The 23,762-nt window shown below is 50.1% G+C and overlaps 4 protein-coding genes across 4 annotated transcripts; all 4 read right to left on the reverse strand.

Moving 5' to 3' along the window:
- Window positions 1-1,797: 1,797 nt before the first annotated feature.
- F4822DRAFT_206766 (uncharacterized protein) lies at window positions 1,798-7,266 on the reverse strand. The gene has a single exon (XM_051453810.1). The coding sequence runs from the start codon at window positions 6,807-6,809 to the stop codon at window positions 2,298-2,300; it is 4,512 nt and encodes a 1,503-aa protein (XP_051315397.1). The 5' UTR covers window positions 6,810-7,266; the 3' UTR covers window positions 1,798-2,297.
- A 6,926-nt stretch (window positions 7,267-14,192) lies between these two features.
- On the reverse strand, window positions 14,193-15,998 carry F4822DRAFT_206647 (uncharacterized protein). The gene is made up of 2 exons (XM_051453809.1): window positions 15,640-15,998; window positions 14,193-15,588 (listed from the first exon to the last, which is right to left on the reverse strand). The coding sequence occupies exons 1-2, from the start codon at window positions 15,767-15,769 to the stop codon at window positions 14,540-14,542; spliced, it is 1,179 nt and encodes a 392-aa protein (XP_051315398.1). The 5' UTR covers window positions 15,770-15,998; the 3' UTR covers window positions 14,193-14,539.
- Window positions 15,999-16,808, reverse strand: F4822DRAFT_206476 (uncharacterized protein). The gene has a single exon (XM_051453806.1). It carries the CDS (start codon window positions 16,646-16,648, stop codon window positions 16,229-16,231), a length of 420 nt encoding a protein of 139 aa, XP_051315399.1. The 5' UTR covers window positions 16,649-16,808; the 3' UTR covers window positions 15,999-16,228.
- A 1,435-nt stretch (window positions 16,809-18,243) lies between these two features.
- F4822DRAFT_399029 (ankyrin repeat and SOCS box protein 7) lies at window positions 18,244-23,707 on the reverse strand. Its single transcript, XM_051457746.1, has 4 exons — window positions 23,217-23,707; window positions 22,836-23,156; window positions 22,569-22,782; window positions 18,244-22,513 (listed from the first exon to the last, which is right to left on the reverse strand). Exons 1-4 carry the CDS (start codon window positions 23,235-23,237, stop codon window positions 18,747-18,749), a joined length of 4,323 nt encoding a protein of 1,440 aa, XP_051315400.1. The 5' UTR covers window positions 23,238-23,707; the 3' UTR covers window positions 18,244-18,746.
- Between the last annotated feature and the right edge of the window lie 55 nt (window positions 23,708-23,762).

A 23,762-nucleotide genomic window follows, 5' to 3' on the forward strand; every position in this document is an offset into this window, starting at 1 on the left:
TAGCCGCTTCGGAGCGGTCCTAACGACGGGCTCTAGATGCTACCTAGATGTTACTGAATAGGCAGGTACTGTATTTACCAATCCTGCGTAGTAGACGCGCTCCAGTCATTGAGGGGTATAAACAGTTGCAGCCCTACTTTCTACACAGGGAACATGTAGCCGCATAAAAATGGGTGGAGTGAGATCGCCAGTTGAGACCCAGGTACCTGGTTTGAACATAGCCCTGTTTCCTTTGCTTCGCATAGTAGGGCTACCTAGGTACATATGCAGGAGCACTCTATAAACTTCGTTGGAACGCGTGATGAAACTTACGAGCTAATTACTCAAATGGGCGAATAGATAAACAAGACGGAATAGGCAGGTATCAAATGTGGTGATGATGCCTTGTCGGAATCGTCATGGGTGAATACGCGTATCAACTAACTCATTCGTAAATGTTCTGTTTACCACCAGGTAGAGCGGGTCGTATTGTCTAGGGTATTTTGTTCAGCTACAGTTAAGTATGTGGCCATTTAGGTATATACCGTTCTCTCCAGCAAGTCGAGATTGGAACGAATTACGATGTGTACATTTACAATTACACTATGTTTCATATCTGTTAAACGTGCTGGCCATACTTGTTTGGGTTTGATTTTGACAGTGATGGCTCTTAGTCTCGCGTCAACGAGCTTGGCGAGAAACACACTAATTTGAAGCCGCGTTAGTCTTGACGAGAATATGGAGCCGATTGGATAACCCCATAAGAAGTACCTACACTTTCATATTATGCGAAGAATGATGCATTGGACAATGCAAGGTCTAAGTTGTCAAACGCACGTTTAGCCCCTACTAGTGAACTCAGGGGTTCAGGGGTCAAGGGGATTAAGTTGGAGAACAGGAACAAGTACACGACTAGACGGGCTTAGGGTACTCAAGAGGAAGTTCGTACCGTTTACTGTCAAAATCCTGGCTTTTCGACACGTGCATTCCAGGTCTTTGAATGGGTCCCCGAAACGGAGTTCTGGCGTAGTTTATACAGGGTTAAGCGACTCGGCTATGCTCCTTTTTGACGGCGGGAACTCCATTATTATGTGTCGATGGGACTTGAATTTACCTAGGTACGCAGAGACCGAGAATTGGTTGAAATGCTCCGAAGGCTACAGAATAGCATGTCATACCTGCTTTTTCTCGCTTGTCTCTGTTATAATTATATATAGTCGAGACTAACTCACTGGCTTGGAGTACTAGCCGACAACTGTTCCCACGCGGCGGGCAATAAAGCACGGTAATAGAAAAGTTGGATGATATAATTAACTGCAAATGTTCAGAGTGAAAGTCTGGAGTGTTTTGATTGATCTGGACTATCGTTTCGGCGACCTGAGAATGAGGACGTAGGGTTCGATATGAAACTGTAAATAGGACTGGCGCGTTCCCCAGCCTGGGATTCAGCTGAAATTAGGATTCCAGTTAGTGACCTCCAGCCGGACCCCCGGATCAGCCGAAATGCATCTCAAATATTCTCGAATGCTCTGTAAACGTATGAAAAGGAGTTATAGATTAAGCCGATCCCGTCCTTATGTATCTCGTCTAGTTTGGATATTGTTGATGACGACGCTCCTAAGGTCTAGGCCTTAGGGAAGGGATTCAGATGATGGAGAAGCTGAGTACACTGTTACAATAGATGTAACTAAACAGTTATTGAGAAATGCCCCCCTGGTGTACTGGGATGGAAGCTTTGACCTTGGGCTGTCTTGTGTGTCGAGAATTACCCAGTAACAATGACACGCATACTCGCATGAAGGCTCGTTACCTAGGTACCTAGGTAGGTAATGATTATTTATTCGAGTATGAATCTTTCGGGGGGTTACCTAGTAAGAATCGCTGTAATCGCCTTACATACATCGCTAAAGTCTCATGAAGTACGTGGGTAAGTAAGAGGCATCTAAATATTTAGACGGTGATTAAAGAGAGTATGGTGATGTATTCAAAGTAAAGTGAGCTCGTAAATCCACCCATTCGTATTTTAAAAGGTAACACATCAAAAAGAAATCCCTTTTGTTTACATTTGATTCCTTTTTCGAAAGAAAAGAGTCCTTCGATACCGCAACAAGATTGAAAATTCGTAACCTCATACACATAAATCCATACATATCGTGGCATTACAGATAAGACAAATCATGATCCAGCGTAACAAGAACATCCCGTAGCAACTCACTCACCCATACATAAGAAACAGCAGCGTAACCTCGTTAGTATCACATAAGCCCCTTCGTCGTTGTTTTTATCCCGCTATGATGCTCATTCTGGCCGATAGTCGTTTATGAGTTTGATTTGTTCAACCCCAAGGTGAAAAACTTTTTGAAAGAGGCGCCGAGTTTCGACTTCTTCTTAGCTTCGGCTTCCGCTGCCTCTTCAGCCTCTCGAGCCTTCCGTCTTTCTTCTCGTCTTGGATGTTTGACTTCCTCCTTTGATGGCGAAGACCTAGGGCTAGAAGATCCGGCCTCCACACTATTCTTCGATTCTGTCTTTCGTTTCTTAGAGGAGTCATCATGGGAGCGGTGACTCTTGGTACGAGAAAGATCCACCGATTCTCTGTGAGACTTAGTAGTGCTAGATCGCTTTAGGGTTCCTGACTTCGGCGTGTCCTTGGAAATCGAAGTGCCATTTGTACTGTTGGTCCTGGTACGAGGAGCAACGTTTGGAGCTAGGATACTCTCGCCCTTCAAGTCAAAGAATTTCTTGTTCGAGGATGAAGTCTCTCCTTTTGACGAGACCCTCTCGGATTGGGTTCTTTGAGACATCCTGTCAGAAAAGGATTTTTCGGAAGGCCTCTCCGAGTATGACTTTTCAGTGCGTCTGTCAGTTTGAGACTTTTCGGATTGGGCGATGCTGTGCCGCCTTGAACTTCGGTGAGATTGTCTATCCCCGACCGGAGGTTCTGGATCCTTGCCTTTGCTCTCCTTCACTTTGTCGTGGATTTCGCGAGAGGCGCGTCTTTCTTCCTTGCGTTTGTCATGGGCAGCCTGCTCTTCGGGAGTACGGTGTCTTCGGCTCGAGGAACTGTGCGAGGTTTCAAATGAAACACCGCTATCTTGCTTCTTTGGCGTAGGTGGGGCTGAACGGTCGGAAGTAGACTTAATAGAGGGGTTGTTGTCTGGTCGACTGCTGCGGTGACGTATGTGCTCGCTGCTACTCTTGCTATCCCTCGATCGTGACGAATGATGATGATGATGGTGGTGATGATGCCGATGCCGGTGGTGTCGCTCGTCTGCGGACTTCTTTTCTTCGTCGTCTGTAACCAGGTCAGCAACGGGCAGTGAAAAATCATTCTGGCCAACGCTCTGATTCCCTGCTACATCCCCTAACGAAGAAACGTCATCCGATTTCTGAGCGACCCCCTGAGCTTGTTCCAGAACTTCTGCAACATCTTTCTCGACTTGGGCACTACCTAAGCGAGTATCGGGCGGAGGACTAAGCTCCCGAGCGGCGGCGTATATAATAACGGCCGCCGCGACTGTTTCCTCCGAGTTCCTAAGGGTTCGTCTACGTTGCTTCCTGACGCTTTTTGCACGACTTAAGGCCCTTGCCCTAGAATCTGTGAGGTCAGGAAGAACAATGCCTGGAGTTGTTGATCGAGGTATCAAGTCAGCAGGATTGAAGTAGCCGTATGGACTTGGAGCCTCGTTAGGGATAAATTCATAATCAGATTCAGTCTGTGTACCTGAATGCTTTAGAGACGGTCTAAGTGCCCGTTTGCTGCTTCTTTGAGGAATTGGTTCTTTCTCAATCATTGTAAAAGATTCCTCAAGAGGCGTGTTGGCCGCCACTATCTCGGGAGACTCAGATGTGGTGGCATGAGCTAGGTCCTGATCTTCTTGCTCATCTTGTGCTACGGAGTCGAAGTTCCTTGAATCCCTTGGAGCCTCATAGATAGTGACATTGACGGGGTCTACCGACCGAGAAACTTCGGAGACAATTGCGCATTGATCACCTGCTTCATGGATAATTGGTTTTTCTGATTGTTTGAGACCGGAAGTTTCTTTCTCGCGTAGTGATTCACCGTGCGTAATTTCAGGTTCGCCAGTGTGCACAGCTATTTGCTGAGGCTCATTTGGCTTTTCGGCAATGTGTTCAGCGGGTTGGTCAGATGTCTCCTTTCCAGATGTGTGCCCATGGGCAATTGTACCACCAGCAATTGCAGCAGTGGCTGCCCCAACAATTCCCGCTTCGACTAAGTTAGAGTGGCCATCCTCTTTGGCTTCTGGGATAACACCCTTCTCTTCTGCTGCGTGGGCTGGCAAGACACTTGTCGGCTCAACTGGTTCTTCTAATTTTTCGGGCTCTTGTTGGGATGTCGAGTCTTTCTCTTGCTCTGCTTCCTTGGGGATGGGCTCCGGCACACTCTTGGACTCTTGGTCAGGAGTCTCGACTAGACCAATATCACCAGGTACCTCCTCAGGTTCTTCACTGGCGATTTCTTTTGTGCTGACGAATGGGAGCGCATCTTCCTCTGGGACGTCTGGTTTGACTTCAGGTTCCTCCTGGATTGTCTTTTCGAGCGGCGCGATACCGGAATCATCAGCTAAAATATCGACTAGGGTATGAGTTGCAGTTGTATCAACTGACTGATCCTCTAGGGTGTCTTTCTCTGCGGCACCCTGACCACGATCTTGAGGGGTATCATCTTCTGTGGCTGGTCCCACAGGTGGTTCGGTATCAATAATGCCACTCTCAACGATGGACTCACCAGGTCGTCTTTCCTGGTCATCAGCTGCCTCTAAAGCCGAAAATAGTCGTTCTTCGGACGCATCTACCGTGGGAGCTTCAGGATTATCGGCGATAACTTCATCGCTAACCTTTTGAGATTCCTCGGCGCTCACATGTGTGGCTAGAATCTCGTCCGAAAGCTTGTCTTCGCTAACATCGGCCTGTTCTTGGGTTGGCGATTCATCTAAGGCTGCGACTTGATGCTCCACCGGCTCTTTGGGCGACGATTCGGGAGGTTCTTGTTGAGCAGAAACTTCTTCTGTGGTTGGCGCTTTGTCGCGTGGTGGTTCCTGCTCGAGGCCGATGTTATCCGTGGCTTCTTCAAACCCTCTCACGTCGGCTTTTTCAATGACAACGAACTCATCGTCGACGTCTGGTTCAGTGGCCAATGTGTCTTCTGGTGGTTGTAGTGCGAGACTTTTGGATTCGACGGCGTCCTGTTCTTCGGCTCTAATCGCCTGGTCGTCGTGTGGTTCGTCTTCAGATTCGACAATAGGAGCCTTTTCTTCGGCTGGCGGTTCGGGCTCGCGAAGCTCGTCTGCGGGTTCTTGCTCTATTGGTGAAGATGCGTCGGCGACAGGTACTTCCGTATCAGCGACAGTCAAGTCTTGTTCTGCCGTAGTTGGATCTTGTTCAGCAGTGGGAGCTTCAGCTTCGACAGCCTCTGGGATTCCAGCAGATGGTTCATCTGCTGGTCCCGTTGGTTGCGGTTCTAATGATCCACCCTCGCTTGCGATTGGGAGATCGGATGGTACCGTCTCTTCAGCTGCATCCTGAACGGATTCTTGTATGGCTTTTTCAGCGGGCTCTTCGGCGGATTCTTCGATAGACTCTTCAACAAGCTCACTGATAGTTTCCAATGCTGGTTCTTGCACCAATTGCTCGGTATCATCCGTAGCAAGTTGGATACTGACTTGGCCTTCGGAAACTTCCGGTGGCTCAACGAGTGCTTCCTCGGAACTTTCATTGACTGTTTCGTTGAGGGGCGGCTCTGAGTCCACGGCAATGGGGATTTCACCATTCGCGGCCTTCTCCAATGGGATTTCTGCCTCGTCTTGTGGTTGAGCCTGCGCTTGTTCCTGTGACTTCTCTGGAATGATTTGCTCTTCAATAACAGACTCCACTGGCACATCGCCGGGTTTCTCATCAGGACTCTCTTCAACTTGGGCCGGTCCCAACTCAACTGGGACATCCACCGGAATCGGCGATTCCTCTGCAAGGGTGGCTTCTTCTGCAGGGACGGAATCTTCTACGGTAGTAGATTCCTGTAAGACATCCTGTTGAGTAACGAGCTCCTCTTCAATAGCGACGGGCTCAGGCTCAGGCTCGGGCAATAATTCCACGGCCACGTCGTCGGCGGGAGTAGCTTCTATCGGAACGATCTCTGTTTCATCTGGAATAACAAGATCTTCCGTCGTCGTCAGCTCCTCCGGAATAATCTCTTCTCTGGGTATGGCGGGTAATTCCTCTTGTAGTTCGCCAGCAACTGTAGGCTCTTCCAGTATTGTAGCTAACTCCTCTTGGGACCCTGGCTCCTCCGTTGCCGCGGGCTCTTCTGGGATCGTGGAATCTTGCATAATATCCTCTAGAGCAATTGGGGTTTCAGCAACAAGGCCGGCTTCTTCTACAACACTGGAATCTTCTGCAGCGACTAGCTCCTCAGCGGTCTCAGCAGGTGGCTCGTCAACCAATTGTTCAGTTGCTTCCTTGGCTAGCTGCTCGATGGGTTCCTGAACTGGAACTGGCTCCGCGGCCTCCTCTTCGGCTACCTCCGGAAGTGCCTCTTCAACCATTAACTCGGTAATTGGTTCATCAGCTGGTGCCTGTTCGGCTTCTACTGTTTCTTGTGGTGCGATATCGTCGGGGTCAGCGTCTGCCGTGGGCTCGGGTTCGGCGATATCGATGGGGTGTGGTTCTAGTAGAGGTGCAGATGGTTCTGCTACGTCGGCCGGCTCAGCAGGAGGTTCAGGTTCAGGTTCAACCTCGGAGACTGCCTCGGGTGATTCTTCTGCAGGAGCTTCGGGAGCTATATCCGCTTGCGGCTCCTCGGAATTATCTGGCATCACTGGCTCTGGTTCGGGCTCCTGTTCGGGCTGCAATTCTTCTGTGGCAATTACCTTCCCAGGCGGGGATTCTGCGGGAGTCTTGACCTCTAAACTATCATCGGACTGCAATGTGTCACGAATAGTTACTTCGGGTTCATCGCTCTCCTCAGTTGGAAGTTCGGGCTCGGGAGCTAGCTCATCTACTTCCTGAGGTGACTCTTGTTTGACTATGAGCTCAGGCTCAACCTCGGCGACGGTCTCATCGTGGCTTGGCGCAGGCTCTTCAATTTGAGGGGCGTCGTCTTGAGATGCTGGGGTTTCTTCCTTGGCCACTGCTTCTTCTATAGTAGGTAGAGGTGCGTCTCCAGATTCCTCTATTGGTTTGAAAGTAGACTCTTCTGCGGGGGTAGGCTCTTCAATAGGCCGGGAGGCTGGAACTTCTTCTGGAACATTTTCTTTGACTAGGTCGTGAACGGGCTCCTCGCCGGCGATTGCCTCCTCAATTGGTTCAGCAATGGGTTCATCAGGAGCTGGCTCATCGGCTAATTCGGCAGGAGCTTCAACAACAGCGTCCTCAGAATCAGGCGCGACGATATCTAACTCATCAGAATAATTTACAGCTTCAACGGCAGGCTCTTCCGTGGTAGCTTGTTCGATGGTCTCGTCGGCCGGAATCTCTGTAGTGCTGACTTGCTCTTCGGATTCGTCGGGAGGCTGACTTGGTTGCGCATCATCGACCGGAGCTTCCGGAGCTACTTCGCCGGTATCTAAGGTTTGCTCAGGACTTGTAGTTTCTGCCGCAGATTCCTCGGCGATTTCTTTAATAGGCTCGGCAGCATCGGGCGCTCCACTATCAGGGTCTGGTAACGTCTGGGATTCGTACGCCTCATCGGATTTTTCGACGGCGGCTTCTTCGGGACCGGTGTCTTTTATGTCGTCCGGGACGGCTTCCGGTTCCTGTTCAGCTGCAGGTTGGTCTTTAATAGACTCTGAAGGAGCTTCAGCAGCAGCTTCCAGTGGGATATCGGAGGGCTGCTCAATCGAGTCTGATATGATCGGCTCTTCTGATTCAACGGCCTCTTTGATGCTATCACTTGGTTCTTCGGATATATCCGCCGCTTCAGCAACCTCATCAATTGACTGCACAGGAATCTCATTTGTCTCTTCGACTAGAGCTTCTTCTGGTAATGCAATTGCTTCTTCGATATGACTGGCCTCTTCGTCTTCAGATGTGGTCTTAACTATGGGCTGCTCAACCTCCTGATCCGATTCGACCTCTTGAAGGGCCTCGGGTTCGCCGGGGCCATTAAGTTGGTCTTCAGGTTCTGGTATTTCCTGTTCGACTGACTGAACAATCTCCGGTGCTTGTTCGTGAATCTCTTGTACGGCTTCGGGGTCTACTAGTGCTGTTTCTGCGACTGGTTCTTCACGCGACGCCTCTTCCAAGACACTGCTAGTTGCATCGGGAGACTTTTCTTCAGCCTCCTCGTATATCTCGGCGGGAGCCTCTTCATCCGCAGCCACTTTTTCATCGCCTTCAATTTTCTCGGGTTCCAATTCGACGGGTTCAGGTACAGCAGTAGGAGCTTCTAGTTCCTCTACGGGTTCCACTGGCGCTTCACTCACTGGCTGGGGCTCTTCCTCGGCAGCCGCAGTGGGTAAAGGCTCATCCTTTGCATCCTCTATAGCACTTGACTCTAGATCTTCAGCTTTGGGCCCTTGGCCTTGGGAATCATCTTCTTGCGGAGCGGATACCTCCGCTATGGGAGAGGTGCTGACTTCTTCTGTCGGCTCTGATTCCGGTGCTATCTCAGCACCCTCTTCGGGGCCGTCCTGGATGGCGACCGTCTCTTCTTGTGCTTCGACGCTTTCCGGAGTTTCTTCCGGTTGAAGACCGAGGTCATCTTGACCTGGTTCGGCTGGGGAATCTGTGTTACCCTCGGGAACTTTCTCGCTATCCGCCGTAGTGGGGCCGTCCTCAATTGACGGTTGATCAATATCCTTGTCGACTACTAAGTCGTCTGCCGGCTGGGCAGCTTCCTCCTCTTCGAGGACTTGAGGTACCTCTTTAGTTTCCAAACCTGCATCAAGCTGGTCTGGTTCGGTTGCCTCTATAGTACTTGGTTTCTCCTCTTTCAACTCGCCCCCTTGCTCATCAACTGATATCAAATGCTCTGAAACCAGCTCAGGGGTATCACCAAAATCATTCGCAAAAACACCAGGGGTATCTCCTCCAACTGAACTTAAAAATGACTGATCCTCACCTTTCGAGCTGCCCTTCCGGGCGGACCCAACCTCACCTGGGATGGGCCCAACCGTATCCTTACTCTCATCATCACTTTGGATCTTCTCGGCCTTGATGTCCTCTTCGACTGCCTTAGACTTTTCCTCCACAAGTGCTTCCTTAGGTTCTTCCGGCTTATCGTTAATTGCTGGCTCTTCCACAACCTCTTTTGCATCGACGGCATCTGTAGTCTCCTTAGCTTCATCCTCCTTCGGCTGATCAGCTGCAATGTTTTCAGCCGGTGTATCGTCTTTCGCATCCTCTCGTGTAGGCTGCTGTTCAAACTCCTTAGGAGCAGGTTCGGGCTCCGGTTCCTTAGGCTCCTCTGCCGGTTGGCCTTGCGCTTCTTCTTGTGCCTCTTCAGCAGGCTTCTCATTAGATTCTTCCTTTGGCGGTTCCGCTTTTGGTGTAGGTTGCTGTTCGACCTCGGCAACAATCTCTGGCTCTGGCTCCTTAGGTTCCTCCTTGGGCTCCTCAATCGATGCTTCTAGAGGTTCTTCATTTGGTACTTCTTTAGGCTCTGCGGGTGTTTGTTCGGGCTCTCCCTTTGCCTCCTCAGGTTTATCTTGAACTTCGTCTTTAGGCGCTTCTTGGCTTTCTCCACCCAGTACCTCTTTGGGTTCTTCGTGAACGTCTTCTTGAAGTTCTTCCGGTTTAGTTTCCTCCGTTGGTTCCTCCGTTAGTTCATCCTCAGGCTCCTCGACGGACGTCTCCGGAGCTTCTATTGGAGGAGTCTCGCCGGTTTCTTGGGCACCCTCTTTCGGTTGATCCTGAGCCTCTCCCTGAGGTTCCTCGGGAGCCTTTTGAGCTTCCTCTTGAACTTCCTCATGGGTCTCTTCAGGAGGGACTTCGGGCTCAGCGGTATCGGCAGCGGGTTCCTCGGCATGAGTTTCTTTTCCGTCAACAGCCGCGGGTGCGTCTTTAGCTATAGCCTCTTCCACCACGATTTCAGGGGCATCAGCAGCGGATTCAGAAGTACTTGGTTCACCAGCTGGCTCCGTCGTGTCCTTCGCAACCTCATCGTTGGGAGCCGATTTCTCGGAATCAGGCTCCGCAACAGCAGCCTGTCCTTCAACAGTTTCACCGGCTTCTTCTGCTGGGTGCTGGGCGGGTTCTTCTATAGACTCGTCTGAATCCTTAGAAGCCTCTCCATCGGCTGGCTTGTCAGTAGGTTCGTCGACAGGTTCCTGGGGAGCTTCCTGGGCCGCGACTTGATCAGGCTCCTGAGAAGGCTCCGAAGCAGCAGCGTTCTGTTCAGGCTCTTGTATGGGTTTCTGGGCGGGCTCTGGGGCCGATTCCTCTTCGGGCTCCGCGGGAGCTTCGCCAGCGGGTTCTACGGCAGGAGCTTCAGGTTCCTTGGGAGGTTCGGGGGTTGACTCGGTAGCCAGAGTCTCTTCGACAGTCCCTTCCTTTGCGCCTTCGGTCTGAGATTCTTGTGCGGTGGGCTCAACATTAGCTTCACCAGCAGCTTCGGCGATGTCCCCTTCGGGCGGAGATTCTCCAGCGGATTCGTCCTGCTTTTGCTCTTCCGATGGCTTTTCTTCGGTAGAAACCTCTTGCGCCGACTCTTCCGCAGGTGTCTCTGTTGCATTGGTAGGAGGCTCCTCAACGGCCTCAGGTTTCTCCTCCGGTTCTTTGGGGGTTTCAGCTGGAGAATCCTGGGCTTGAGGCTCTTGATCAGAGCTACCTTCTACGGCCTCCGCACTGGCTTTGGTCACCTCCGCCGACGCCTCAACGTGAAGTTCTTGTGCGGTGACTTCCGTAGCTGGTTCTTCGGTTGGCTCCTTAACATTGTCACCAGGTGTTTCTACGGGAGCTTCGTCGACGTGGACCTCTTCACCACCGGTCTGCTCGCCATCGGCGGCGGGAGTAGTATCTTCGGCTGCAGCAGGGGTTTCGGTTGGTTCCTGTGTCTCGGCTTCGGCCTGATCATCGGCCGTTCCTTCGGAGTCACCAGCAGGATCCTTGTCCGCTTCAGGAGCTTCAACAGGTTGGGATGGAGCTTCCTTAACTGCTTCGTCTGCTACTACTTCGCCTTCGGTTTCCTGTGAGGGGCTGTCGGCAGCTTCATCCGGAGCTGCCACACTAGCTATGGGCGCAAAATATTCCACAATAAGGTCTTGAGCAGGCTCTTTGGTCTCGGAGTCTTTTTCCTCCTTATCCTGAGCCTGAGTTTCTTCCGTGCTAACCTCTTTATCGGCCTCTGTGGTGTCAGGCTCAGTAAGTATAGTAGTATCTGCGTTGGCGCTCTCTTGTTCTTCGGCGGAGATTGCGTCGGAGGTTCCTTCTTGGGTTTCAGAAGCCGGGACTTCAGTAGCGCCGGCTTCTTCCGAAGGCTTTTCGGGCTCGGCTACCTCTTCCGCAGACTGGCTCGAAGCGTCATCTTTCTCCTTTTCACCTTCATCATCGGTAGGGGCCGAAGCAGTCTCTTTGGCAGCGACAGGCTCCTCCGGAGTCACGGGGTCTTCGGTAACCGTACTTTCTCCAGCATCTACCTTAGCTTCGGCGTCGGTGTGATCTTCGGTAACCTTGTCACCCTCACCAGACGCTTGCTCACCCTCTTGTGCTGATGGTTCAGTAGGCGCCGGTTGGCTATCCGTAGGGGTAGGCTCCGCAACCTCTTTGGCTGCCGGAGTAGGAGGAGTGTTCTCTACTACTGGTGCTGATGGGGCTGAGTCATTTTCACCTGTGGAAGTGTCTTGTTTCTGCTCTTCCGCGGGTGCCTCTTTGTCTGCATCGGCCGGTTCGCCTGCCGACGGAGCGTCTGTTATTGTAGCATCTTGAACAGGTGTTTCATCCTTGGGGGTTTCGTCTTCCGGTTTTGTGCTCTCTTCGGAAGCTTCCGGCTTACCTTCTTCTGTGGGTACAGGGGCCTCACCTTCAGCTGGCGGGGTGATTACGTCAGCCACTTGTTGTTCGGAATCTTGCCCGTCCACAGGATCTTGCTGGTCGGCGTTATCATCAGAACCTTTATCCTCATCGGGGTTTTTCTCCCCGGCAGGCTCTTGTTCCGATGAAGTTTCGACTTCCGCCGGCGTCTGCTCCGGAGGCTCAACAACAGTATCATTGGTGTGTGCCTGATCGGCACTCTCGCCCTCTTGGGAAGGGGCTTCGGGTGTCGCCTCAACATCTGCAGCCTTCTCGACGGTTTCTTCGGGGCTTGCGGGATTTTCAGTCTTTGCTTTAGATTCGGGCTGGGTTTCTGGAGCCTTGTCCTCTACTACCGAGGCGGTACCGGCTTCTTCCGATGGTTCAACCGCCGTTCCGACGTCAGTCTCCTTAGCCGGGTCATCAGTGGAAGCCTCCATGGGCTCAGTAGGAGTTGTTTCGGCGGCATTATTTTTCTCGTCGATAGTTTCACCAGCGTTAATGTCGGCAGCATCGCCCTCGGCTTCTGTGGGAGCTGGTGGGGTTGCTTCACTACCAGCCGCAGCGTCTTCTTTAGGCTTTTCCTCATATTTCGCAACAGCCTTTGTTTCATCCCCTTGAGGAGTATCAGATGCATCGCCATCAGCTGCCGGAGTCTGCTCTACAAGTGGCTCGGTAGGCTGAGAGGTGGGTTCCTCGGCTTCAGGCTCTTCCTTGGTGGGTTCGACGTTAGGTTCTTGGGCTTCAACTTTCTCAGCATCAACCTTAATTTCCCCATCGTCAACCTTATCATTAGCCTGGTCTTCGGTTTCTTTATCGTCGGTCGAACCCGTGTCCTCGTTATTAGCCGGTTCGGGCTGCTCCGAGACTGCCTGGGCTGGTGTGGGATCAGCGGTGGCCTTTTCTTCAGCTGTTGCATCGGCGACTTGGTCAGTATTCTCGTTATTTGCCTGTTCTGGAACAATTTCAACAGCTGTGGAATCATCTGCGGCCTTCTCTACGGACGTTTCGCCACCCTTTGGTACGACCGGCTCGCCAGCAGCTTGTGCGGCAGCTTCAGCCGTGGCGTCGGAGTTGATATCATCGGTATTCTCGGTAGCCTCGTCGTTTTCGCCGTCCTTGGCGGTTTCGTCGGCTTTGTCGCCATCACCCTTGTCGTCGCTTGGCTCCGCCTCAGGGGCCGATTTCTCCTCTGATATTTCGGTAGTCTTGCTTGCATCGTCCGCAGCTGTTTCGTCAGTCGGTGCCGGGTCAGCCCCCGCAGCAGGTATTAATTCAACTGCCTCACTACCCTCCGCGGGTTGGTCGGGTTTCGTCTCGCCTTCTTGTGTATCTTTGGTGTCTTCCTGCGCGTTTGTAGGAGTTTCGGTTTCCGCCGGCTTAACCGCTTCGCTGGTCTCATCGGACTTCTCCGCCTCCGCACTTTGATCCTGATCACCCGAAGGTTCAACCATCCCTGCGGCAGCATCGGTTTCCGGTTCGCCCGCAGGTGCCGTTTCTCGTTGTGTGTCTTGTGGGGCGGTATTTTCTTCAACATTCGGACTATCCTCCGCTCCATCTTTAAGAGCACTATCAGGCTGAGCTTCCTCGGAAGCAGGGGCGGGCTTTTCAGTAGCTGGAACGTTAACCTCATCGGCCTTATTGACCTCAGTGTCCACAACTACATCATCACTTGATTGCTCCGGATCCACAGTACCTTGGTCTTCGGTCGGTTCTGGTTCGGTGGCTTCAGTGGTGTGTTCTTCGGATTTCTCGTCAGCCTTGGCGGCTTCAGTAGACTCAACCGCTGGTTCCTCATTTGACTCATTTGATTCGGCTTTTGGTTCGTTATCCTTGGCCTCTTCCGTTTGGATCCCCGGTACGACCGCCGAATCATCAGCGGGGGCTGTCTCTTGACCGGCATTTTCTCCCTCCAGCCCCCCACCGTCCTTAGCAGCTTCACCTGTCGTCGGAGCAGATTCCGATTCTTTAACTTCGGCTTCGGGCTCCGGTTCGGCGGCTGTTTCGGTCGGATTTACTGCCTCTTGATCCGCGCTCTCCTCTTGAGGCTTATCTACAGTTTCATTCGTCGTCGGGGTAGCCTCTTGCTCATTTGAGACCTCCTTCTTATCATCTTCTGCTTCTGGTTGCTCAGCAGCAGAGTCTGTTCCGGTAGATGGCTCTTGTGGGGCATCGGGTGTAGTTTCGGCTAGTGACTGCCCCTCCTTGTTGTCGGTCTGATTTTCTTGCCCCTGAGGAACAGGGGTGCTTTTGGGCTCGACTTGGACGGGCGGCTCTTCGGCTTTATCCGACGAGGCTTCTACCGGGGGGTTTTCTCCGGCGGGGGCCGGTTTTTCATCAGCCTCAACCTCAGCCGTGTTCGGCTCATCGGGGCTTGGTGCGCTTTCGTCTGGGGTAGGTTCACTCGTATTTGTTTCCTCCGTAGTTGCTAGGTCTTGGGGTTGTTCGGCCAGTTCCGAAACATCACCTTCGGCCGGAGAAGCATCAGCGTCGGCTTTATTATCGGTATCTTCACCGGCTGCCTTGTCTGGAACAGCATCCGTATTTTTCGGTTCAGGTGCCAGGGCCTGCAATTAAGTGTTAATGATCACAAACATTATCGGAAGTTACCGAAGTACCTAGCCTTGGCACTTTGATGCGTCTTCAGAAGTAAGGCGATATTAGAAATATTCAAAGTACTTACGGATTCGGGTGTTGCTTCTGTCACTTCTTCTTGCTTAGGCTCTTCACTCAGAGGCACACTTCCCGTCTCTGCAGGCAGTGGATCTTCAGTCTTTTGCGCCGTTTCCTCCGTTACCTGACTTGCCACCTCAGGATCGGCCTGATCGCCGGGTGGCTCAGGAGGTGTATCGGTTTGGCGTTCAGGCGGTTTGGCGTCGCCATCTATAGTAGTGCCAGATTCCTCTGGAGCTTCCGGCGTGTCTTGGTTTGCCCCGTCCCCGTTCGTTTGCTCTGCCTCTGTCTTGGTTGGCGGCTCAACTGGATCCTTGGGAGGTACTGGATCAGGCTCAGTTGGTGCCTGTTCTGTGGGTGGCTCCACAGCTGGTGTGTCTGATGGATCGTTTGTTGGTGCGGAATTTGGTGGTGGAGAAGCCTCTTGTTCTAACCCTTTGCTTTCTCCAGTCTCAGTTGACTCTACCTGAGCTTCTGGCTGAGCATCGGTGTCGACTTCTTTACTCTGATTCGGGGCGGGATCTATGTCTGCTGACTGCGATGGTGACGATGTGTCCTCTCCTTCATTGGTCTTAGTTTGGGATGGTGGCTCCTTTTCGCCAGCCTCCGCTGCTGGAGGTGGAGGTTCAGATGGTTCGGTATTAGATTCCATGCCCTTCACGGCATCATCAGCCTTCTTCTTACGTTTTTCCTTTTCCTTTTCCTTCTTTTTAGCAGCCCTCTTCTGTTTCGCAGTAAGTTCCTTTACCAGTGTGGACGCAGGTGCGGTCTTGGGTTTTTCTGGTTCGGACTTTTCGGACTTTTCAACTTTTGCAGCCTTTTCTTTCTTGGTCTTATGTGATGATGATTTTATCACGGGTGTAGTAGGTGTAGTAGGTGTAATAGGTGAGGACTCTAATGGTGGCGATCTGTGAGGCGAAATTGGTTGGGATTGACCCTCATCTACATCATCTTCCGGGACACTATCACCAGCTACGAGGCGTATTAGCACAAACGGCTTCTCTATAGTTTAAAATTATGTACCTTTATCCTCAGTTCCTACTTCTGACTTTTCACCCGTGAAGTAATTTATGTGAGAGAAGTCAGCTACTTGAACATTTGTGAGTGGATCGACCCGAGCAGGACAAAACGTGATCTCTCCTGGTTCTGCCATGCTTCGTTTGGTCCCCAATGACGAGGACCCGCCGGCGATTTAAAATAACTTATTCCGATTATTTCCTATGCAAAGTGACGAGTGCAATATGGGTATTCGCAGAGGCCACACGATGCAATTGGACAGTGAACTGTCAAACCAAGCTGTTTGGGGGTATCTGTTTCGCGCGAAATAAAAAACAACTGGCTGAAAATAGAGCAACTGGATACAGGCTCTACCTATGAAAAAGATGATTACGACTCTGAAAATAGATGGATGGGAGAACAATGGATTGAGTGGATGAAGGATGGGTGTATAATTGAAAAAAAAAAAAAAGAATTCACTCATCAATTGCGAGCTCGGATCCATCAGGAAGTGTAGGTAAGACGTTTAATTGACTACATGATCGAAGAGAACTACCTACATGGATGGGACTTACAGTACCCCACGGGCCTGGACATGTTAAAGTGGAGTGAGATCTCAAGCTCTTGTGATCAATATCGTGCTCGAAAGCAATTGACGGACACGACAGCATTGGCGCCACGTCGGCAGGGAGGTTGGGCTAGGTATGAGACAAGATCTATCTGGATCTGGGGCCGGAGCCGTCAATCGCATAATACCAAGTGAGCGGCTTCGAATATGACTTGACAAGGAAGCTCGTAGCGGCCCAACAATCAATAGGAACACTGCAGTCAGACAGAATGGGTCAGGACCCACGCATGAAAAAGCTCCGGTAAATGGACGGATGGGGACAGGCTGGTTGAAGAAGCCGCGAAGTTTGACAACATGATGCACGACCACTTGGCCATCGATCAGGAGGGGGATAATCAGGATGGCAATGAGAGCGATGGTGAGAAAGATAACGGCCGATACACTCGGAATCAAGGCCATCAAGGCCATCGTAAGGGACGATTGGGCTTCAACACCCCTCCCTCTCCAACCGCCATCATTTTGCGGGTGAAACGGTGCGAATAGGTAAATGTCTGAATGGTCCCTGAATTGGCCGCAGTGGATAAACCCACCCAACCGACAGGTTCAATGCAGCAGGGTACATGACGCCGATGCTAGTGTCGTGTGCAACGTGGTCGTCCTCGTTGGCATCACTGATGAGTCGACCCATACAATCCGGCGACGGCAGCCAACCACTTTGCGGGGCGAGCGTGGCGGAAAGTGTTGGAGCGTAATTGGACTGACAACTGGACAATGATCTGTCTTATTTCTCAATTGTCCGGTTTAATTGAAGGGCACTCCCACCCGCCAGTATGGCGAGAGAGGGAATAAATGTAACATGAAGTGGTGGTGATAGGGAAATATAGGAAAATTAATAATGAGAAGGAGAAGCTCTTCTGTGAGTTGTAGAGAGTTGCGATAATTGACAAATAGTGGGGAGGAATTGAATTTGGGGAGAAGCTAAGAACTCTAAGGAAATGGTGGAAAACACCTATCGATAAGGGGTACATGTAAGACAAGCTCCAACCTATCACATCGATAGGTTTATAGATGCGTCGGATCACGTAAGGTTTGGGATCCACCCTTAATTTTCCTGATTTCGATTTCCCGATTTCATTCCTGCCTAAGGCAACCCCAATTTGATAACTTCCATTGTTAGCTACCTAGGTACATGGATGTATCATGTAACCCTAAAGAAGAGGCTCATCGAAGTCGCCTGAGATCTAACATTTGAAGGATGTAGGTACAGATGTACGTACGTGTTTGATTCTGTTTGTAATGCGTACATGTACCTAGGTACTTGTTATCAGATTAATATATGCAACGATCGTACCAATGACATAATTGTCTTGCTTTACTTCTCCACCAAAAGCAATATTTAGATGCTTCGAAGTATCCGATGAATTATATTCACACACGCTTGGGTGTGAGAAGATGAGGTATAATATTAATACCTCAAATGAAAACGACAATCCGCAAGGCTAACGAAGAGAACGATTGTTACGGTGTACCCATTCGACACATGCGGAAGAGAAATACCCCTCTTTCTCGTTCGTGTTCCCTATCAGACGTAGTCGTATAGCGACGCATATTAAATAGCTCAGAAACGCCGAGACGCGTACCTAGGTAGGGAGAATTATGAGATATTGTAACATATTAAAACTATAAGAATAAACAGATACACCCTCCTTCCAGCCCATTCCTGGCGTCACTAAGATGCACGCGCACGCCCCTGCAGTAGGAAAAGCACTATTAAATATGGGTATCCGGGCTCTCATGGACGTCTCTAAAGACATATCGTAGCCATAATGGTCAACATTGATAATAATAGGTATAGCAACGTCCCTTACTATTTGACACTAGAAGTCGTTATAAAAGGTTTTGTCCCACATTCTATTCTTAACATTCTTTGACAGGTAATGTATGTGTACAGGTCAATAAGTTAAAGTCCATTTCAGCTCCTGTATATCAGACATTTTCCATAATGCTGGAGATTCCCTTGAAGGATATTATAGGTAACCTAGTAATATTTCCTAAATTTGTGGCCTAAAACCTGATTTCCTATATGGCGTAGGGCTTCAATTGGTGAAGAATTACCCATGTAATAAAATTAGATCGCCAAGTCTCCACTTAGGCTTCTCGATAAAGAATATTTCACGCCTGTGGAGTTTTGACGAACCAACCCTAGCAAAGGCATTACCAGCTTGAAAAGAGAAACACAGTATCAACTCTCAAAACTCTCATCATACGTGGGTATTAGGCGTCTTCTTTGATCACTATACCCATTTAATCCAATTAATCAATTAACTTAAATACGCCTTCCGCTAGCTGGAAGGTTTAGAAGGTATTGGAGAAGATGCATATGCACCTGCATTCAATAAGGTTGAGTTAACTATATGTATGCACCCTATATGCAGCTGGGTTTAGGAGAAGGAGCAACTGGAAAGAGTCCGCCTCTAAACGAAGTCCCAAGTCCCAAAAAATTCAAACCCTACTCACTTTTCAAACAATTTCCTTATCACCCAGGTAATATCGCATAGGCCATACTTCAATCCAGCCCAATGTGTAAACCCAAAGAGGACTCAAGTTGAAAAGTCCCAAACCACAACTTCCTGTTGCTACCCCATGTCCCTTTCAGAATACCCTTTTCCGGATCTACTTGCCCGCGATAAAGCCACCCCAATTCCTTGTATAGCTTAACGAACCAAACAGTGCCTATCGAATCAACAAAGCCATGAAACTGAAATGGCCCGATGACGTCCGCGCCTTCGTCTGAGAAAGTACTCGGTTGCGCGCCTTGGGGTGGGGATGCTGGGATATTAATCGTAAAGGGATCTCTCCGGCCCTCTTGCCAGGAGAGATACTTATAATGACCAGTCCATGAGCCCGAGATGGCCTTTCTAGCACCCATGGCGGTAAGGTTCGTCGATGGGTTTGGAGTGACGGCTAAAAGCGATGGCCGTCGACTAATATTAAGCGTGAAGTCGTCCATATGATTTTGAATAAATTCAATGGCCTTTTGTCCTGACTGAATTGCCAGGTCAATCGGTGTCGAACCAATCATATCCTCAAGGGTAATGCTTGCACCATGTTCTACGAGGAGGTCCGCGACATCGAAATGGAGATGCTTGGCAGCATGGTGAAGTGCTATTCGCCCATTGATGTCTACGACGCTGGCACTCGTGCGGTTCTTTAGCAGAAACCCTACGATAGGTAGGTGTCCTTGGGCCGAGGCAGCGTGCAATGCCTCACCGAGGACCTGGATAGGTAGAGGGCTACTCGACTCAGATAGAAGCTTCCTTACGCCTGCAATATCACCATTATACGCCAGAATGACAAGGCTATTGTCTTCTCGAGCCTTCGTTGACATAACTCCATCTGAATGGTTGCCACGCGTCTGGATCTGAAAGCAGCCTCGGCGAACTAAAAGCCGCATGATTTCTGGCTGAGAATCCTGAGCTGCAATGTCAAAGAGAGATTGCTGGTTACTTTCGAATATACCTTGTATCGAGGCCCCCGCATCCAGCAGCCATTCCGCCATGTCCTTATACTGCCTACGTACAGCGAATATCAACGCTGTGAGGCCACCCTTTGTCTTTCGATTCAAATCAACACCATGTTCAACAAGAAACTTCGCGGCCAGCAGCTGGTTGTTGATGACGGCAACTTGTAGTGGGCAGTTTATCGAGGAGTTCAGATTGGGTTCACAATCCACGCTAGCTCCGGCATCAACTAGGACCTTAAGAACGTCGATATTTCCGTAAGCGACAGCCAGTGGTAATGGTGCCCACCCTCTCTTATCCGCCATATGCGGGTCGGCTCCATACTTGAGCAGCTTAACGACTAACTTCAACGACTGGATGGCGTGGGTGATTGCACATGATCCGTTTGGGAAGACTGTGTTAGCTGAGACCCCGTTGGTTAGTAGCACATCCACGAGGCCCTCATCACCTTCTTCAATGGCTGCTTGCAGAGGTGTTCCAGCATTGCGACCGTCACGCGTTAGGTCCGCTCCCTTTTGAGCCAAAACAGATAGCACATCTTTATGCCCGTACGAACAAGCTAAACTTACCGCCGTCGCGTTGTCAGCGGCCACTGCATTGACATCACCCCCATAGTCGAGGAGTAGTTTAACAATCTCGAGATTTCCACGTTTTACGGCGTGATGTAGCGCTGTATACCTGGACTCATCAACTGCTGTTACGTCGGCCCCAGCAGAGAGGATAATTTGAACAATGCGTGGGCTTGCCATGGCAGCGCCAGCAACAATGGACGCGCCGAATTGCCCACCCTTTTGTGATACGTCAACATTGCGATTCAACAGGTATTTTACCAGGTCTTCGTGGTTTCGCGTGACAGCCGCCTGCAATGGAAACCCAAAGCGACCGCCCGCGCTACCGAATTCAAGACCCTGGTCCTCAAGCCACTTTACAACATCTATAAGGCCAAGGAGCGCGGCATAGTATATCGGGTTCTGCACTTGGAGGAGAGACTTGTCGTGGCTCTCGCTATCTGTCTTTGAGTCGGTCTCACCATCGCTGGTAACGTTCTCCCATTCATCCATTTCTGGATCAGCTAATTCAGCTTCCATAAGCGGCGTCCAGACCCTCCAGCTAGTAGTAGTAGGGTCGAAAACCTTTTGTGTTCGATGCATGATGTCTTGAGATGGTGCCGGCTTTTCATGAAAGCTATGGAAATACCAAGCCCAGGCGGCATAAGAAAGGAACGGGTACACTTCGGTACTAGGAAGGATGTCCTCGAATGTGTTCAATGTGAGGTATCGCAAACAAATGTACGAGAGCCGTTTCTCTTCAGCTACCGGATCTGTAAGGCCCAATTCCACTGCCGCTCGGTTAGTAGCAACATGGTTCGCCAGATTAGAAAGATATTCCTTGACAGAGAAGTGGACGAAGTGAACCGTATGGTCGGCTAACGGTACGTCCGATGAGCTCGCTCTCAGCTGCAACAAGGATCCGCATCGGCCTAAGATCATCTCTTTCACATAATCTTCGTCGACAAAGCCATTGTTCCATGAGTCCGGCAAGTCATCTTCTGGGTACTCGTCAAGGTCTTCTTCTGAGACAACTAATGCTTCTGCGAGTTGTTTGACTTGGAGAGGTCGTATGGCAAACAGGGTCCATCTTAAAATCATGACGGCCTTTTCCTTCTCATCCGGAGGCATTCGGATAATCTTTTCCAGTTCACGAGAATAGGCGTCGCTTATGCCTGAGGGCATTTCAATGACCGTCCTTGTGAGCTGCTTAGCATTTTGCCCGGGGGATATTTCCTGCTCCAAAAGTTTAATCCATAGGAACATACCCTCGCTCCTTTCGGCAGCTTGGCTGGCGATCCGCTGTCGTAGCTCTTCTTTTTTCTTGGAAAGCTTCTTATTAACCATATACTCCGAAAAAGAGCGCACATCTCTAGTGGTATCTTTAGCCGTTATACCATACTCTAACTTCTTCACGGTATCACCTTCGCTAGGGACGTCTTGTCCTAGGTATTCTCTGATGTCAGGAACATCTCTACTAACTACCATGACTCGCGACTTCGTCTTCTGTAGGTTCTTAAGCAAATCGCAGAGGAAGAGATTCCTCGGGTCGTTGTGGTGGTAACGGGCGCCCGTATCAATGTCGATACATTCGTCAAAGCCGTCAATGACGAAAGTGCAGCCCTCAACAGCTTCACCTACGGACGTAAACAATTCCCACAATCCAAGGTGAGTAAGTGTTTGCTCCTGCTTCCGCACCTTATAAACAGAGTTCATGACCGACATGACCCTGTCACTCTGCTCGAGCATTTGCGTGAGCCAGGACCGAAGAATTGCGTATGGATCTCGGGTTAGCTGGTTATCAGCCACACAGAAGAAGTATGACAGAGGTGCCTGTTTAAGTTGCTCAAGATATCGAATCATCCACGCCGACAAGAAAGTCTTTCCAAATCCGGCTGGTCCATGGATCCATAGTAGCCGCGCTTCAGGATCATCGTTTGAAATCCAAGTACGAAACTCGGGTAACTCAATCGCCCACTCGCAAGTCCCACTATGATGGTATTGGAGCGCGGTTTCGTATGTGTTCTGGGTATTGATACCATTGATCCAGGCTGATAAACGCTTTAATCGCTCCTCGCTTGAGGCATGTGAGCTTTCCACACTCCGTTGAATGCGATTGATGATATCGTCCAGCCGAATCCCATTAACTTCGTCTTGCACAAGAGCAACTAATTTGAACACTTCGTCCTCTTGTTTTTCAATAGAAAGCATGGGCTCTTCAACTATAGACTTAGAGGTGTGGATAGTACTTTTGATGAGTCGTTCTATTAATCGCGTCAGACATATGAATGGCCATAGTCTAGAAGTATTTAAACGTACTGAAGGTACTCTGTCCGTAATACTGTATTGCTTGAGCGAGAAATTTCAAGGCAGAGCCATAAAGCTTGACCAGCGCAGCCGAAAGCTGTTTGGTGAGGTTTGAAGTCCGGAAAAGAACTTTGGCTTCAAGTTCGGTATACCTGGCCACGATACTCGACACAGCCTCAATGCTTTCTATCAGATTACCAAATGTCTGGCAATCATTGACTGACATCTAAACGAGATGAGAAAAATATCGCTATTTAGGCCGAATCACGCAATAGTTACCTGGAGGAGGATCCTCACAGCCGCCCAAGGCAGGGCGGCGTAGCCAGGGTCGAACTGGACTGCTGCATCGCCGATCTCCTTAAACTTATTAAGCCAGTCGCATACTTTGCCTAGTGTATCTCGGACTAGTATTCTCTCGCCTTCTTCAGTGGTGTAGAAGGCCCATTGTTTCTTCTCGCAGTCTTTCTTCTTCTCTTCAATGACCTGGACTATTTCGGACGGTTGGAGTCGTGTATGACTACCATTCGACTTGAACGATTTCTTGTCCTCGTCGGGCAAGGAATCGAAGGCCTTCTCCCACAGGCTAGCTGGTGCATCTTGCTGTACATGTTGTCAATATCAATCACTACTAAAGAAGCCGGGGAATTTGCGCGAACTTACTTTTCCCGGTGCAGAGTCCATGTATCGTAGTTTTATCGAAGATGAGGTATCCAGATATAATGAGTGACAAAGCAAGACTATGAAGGAACGTTGTAGAGAATGCGACTACTTGCCTCTTAAGCCACAAATACAAGGGGGCGTAGTCATGAAATGAAAGCAACGAGGTGTTTAGCATCCCCAAAACCTCCCCACGAAGATAAGCGTGAGTTTTCAGCCGCGATGTTACTCGTCACTTGATTATCACAGCCCCCAAACCTCCCCCCTGTATCTGATTGGCTGTGATGGTGCATACTAGATCCTTCGAGTTTCATGCCTGCTACTACTCCCGAAGAATTGATGCCTTATGTTGTGTACGAATTTCACCGAGGACTTTTAAAATAGGAATTCGTCCGAGTGGAAAAGTTTGAAGGGTTTCGTTCGGTGTGGCAATTTACTTTTCTATGCCGTACTTGCAGCTCTGGTTACACTGGTTTTCCTGCATTAGGTAAGATACTGCGGTGTATATGACGATTAGTAATTGATGTGAGGCTTCTGATTGGTGTGCAT

This window comes from Hypoxylon trugodes (assembly GCF_022578975.1).
Source record: "Hypoxylon trugodes strain CBS 135444 unplaced genomic scaffold F4822scaffold_4, whole genome shotgun sequence".
In the NCBI taxonomy this organism is placed as follows: Eukaryota; Fungi; Ascomycota; class Sordariomycetes; order Xylariales; family Hypoxylaceae; genus Hypoxylon; species Hypoxylon trugodes.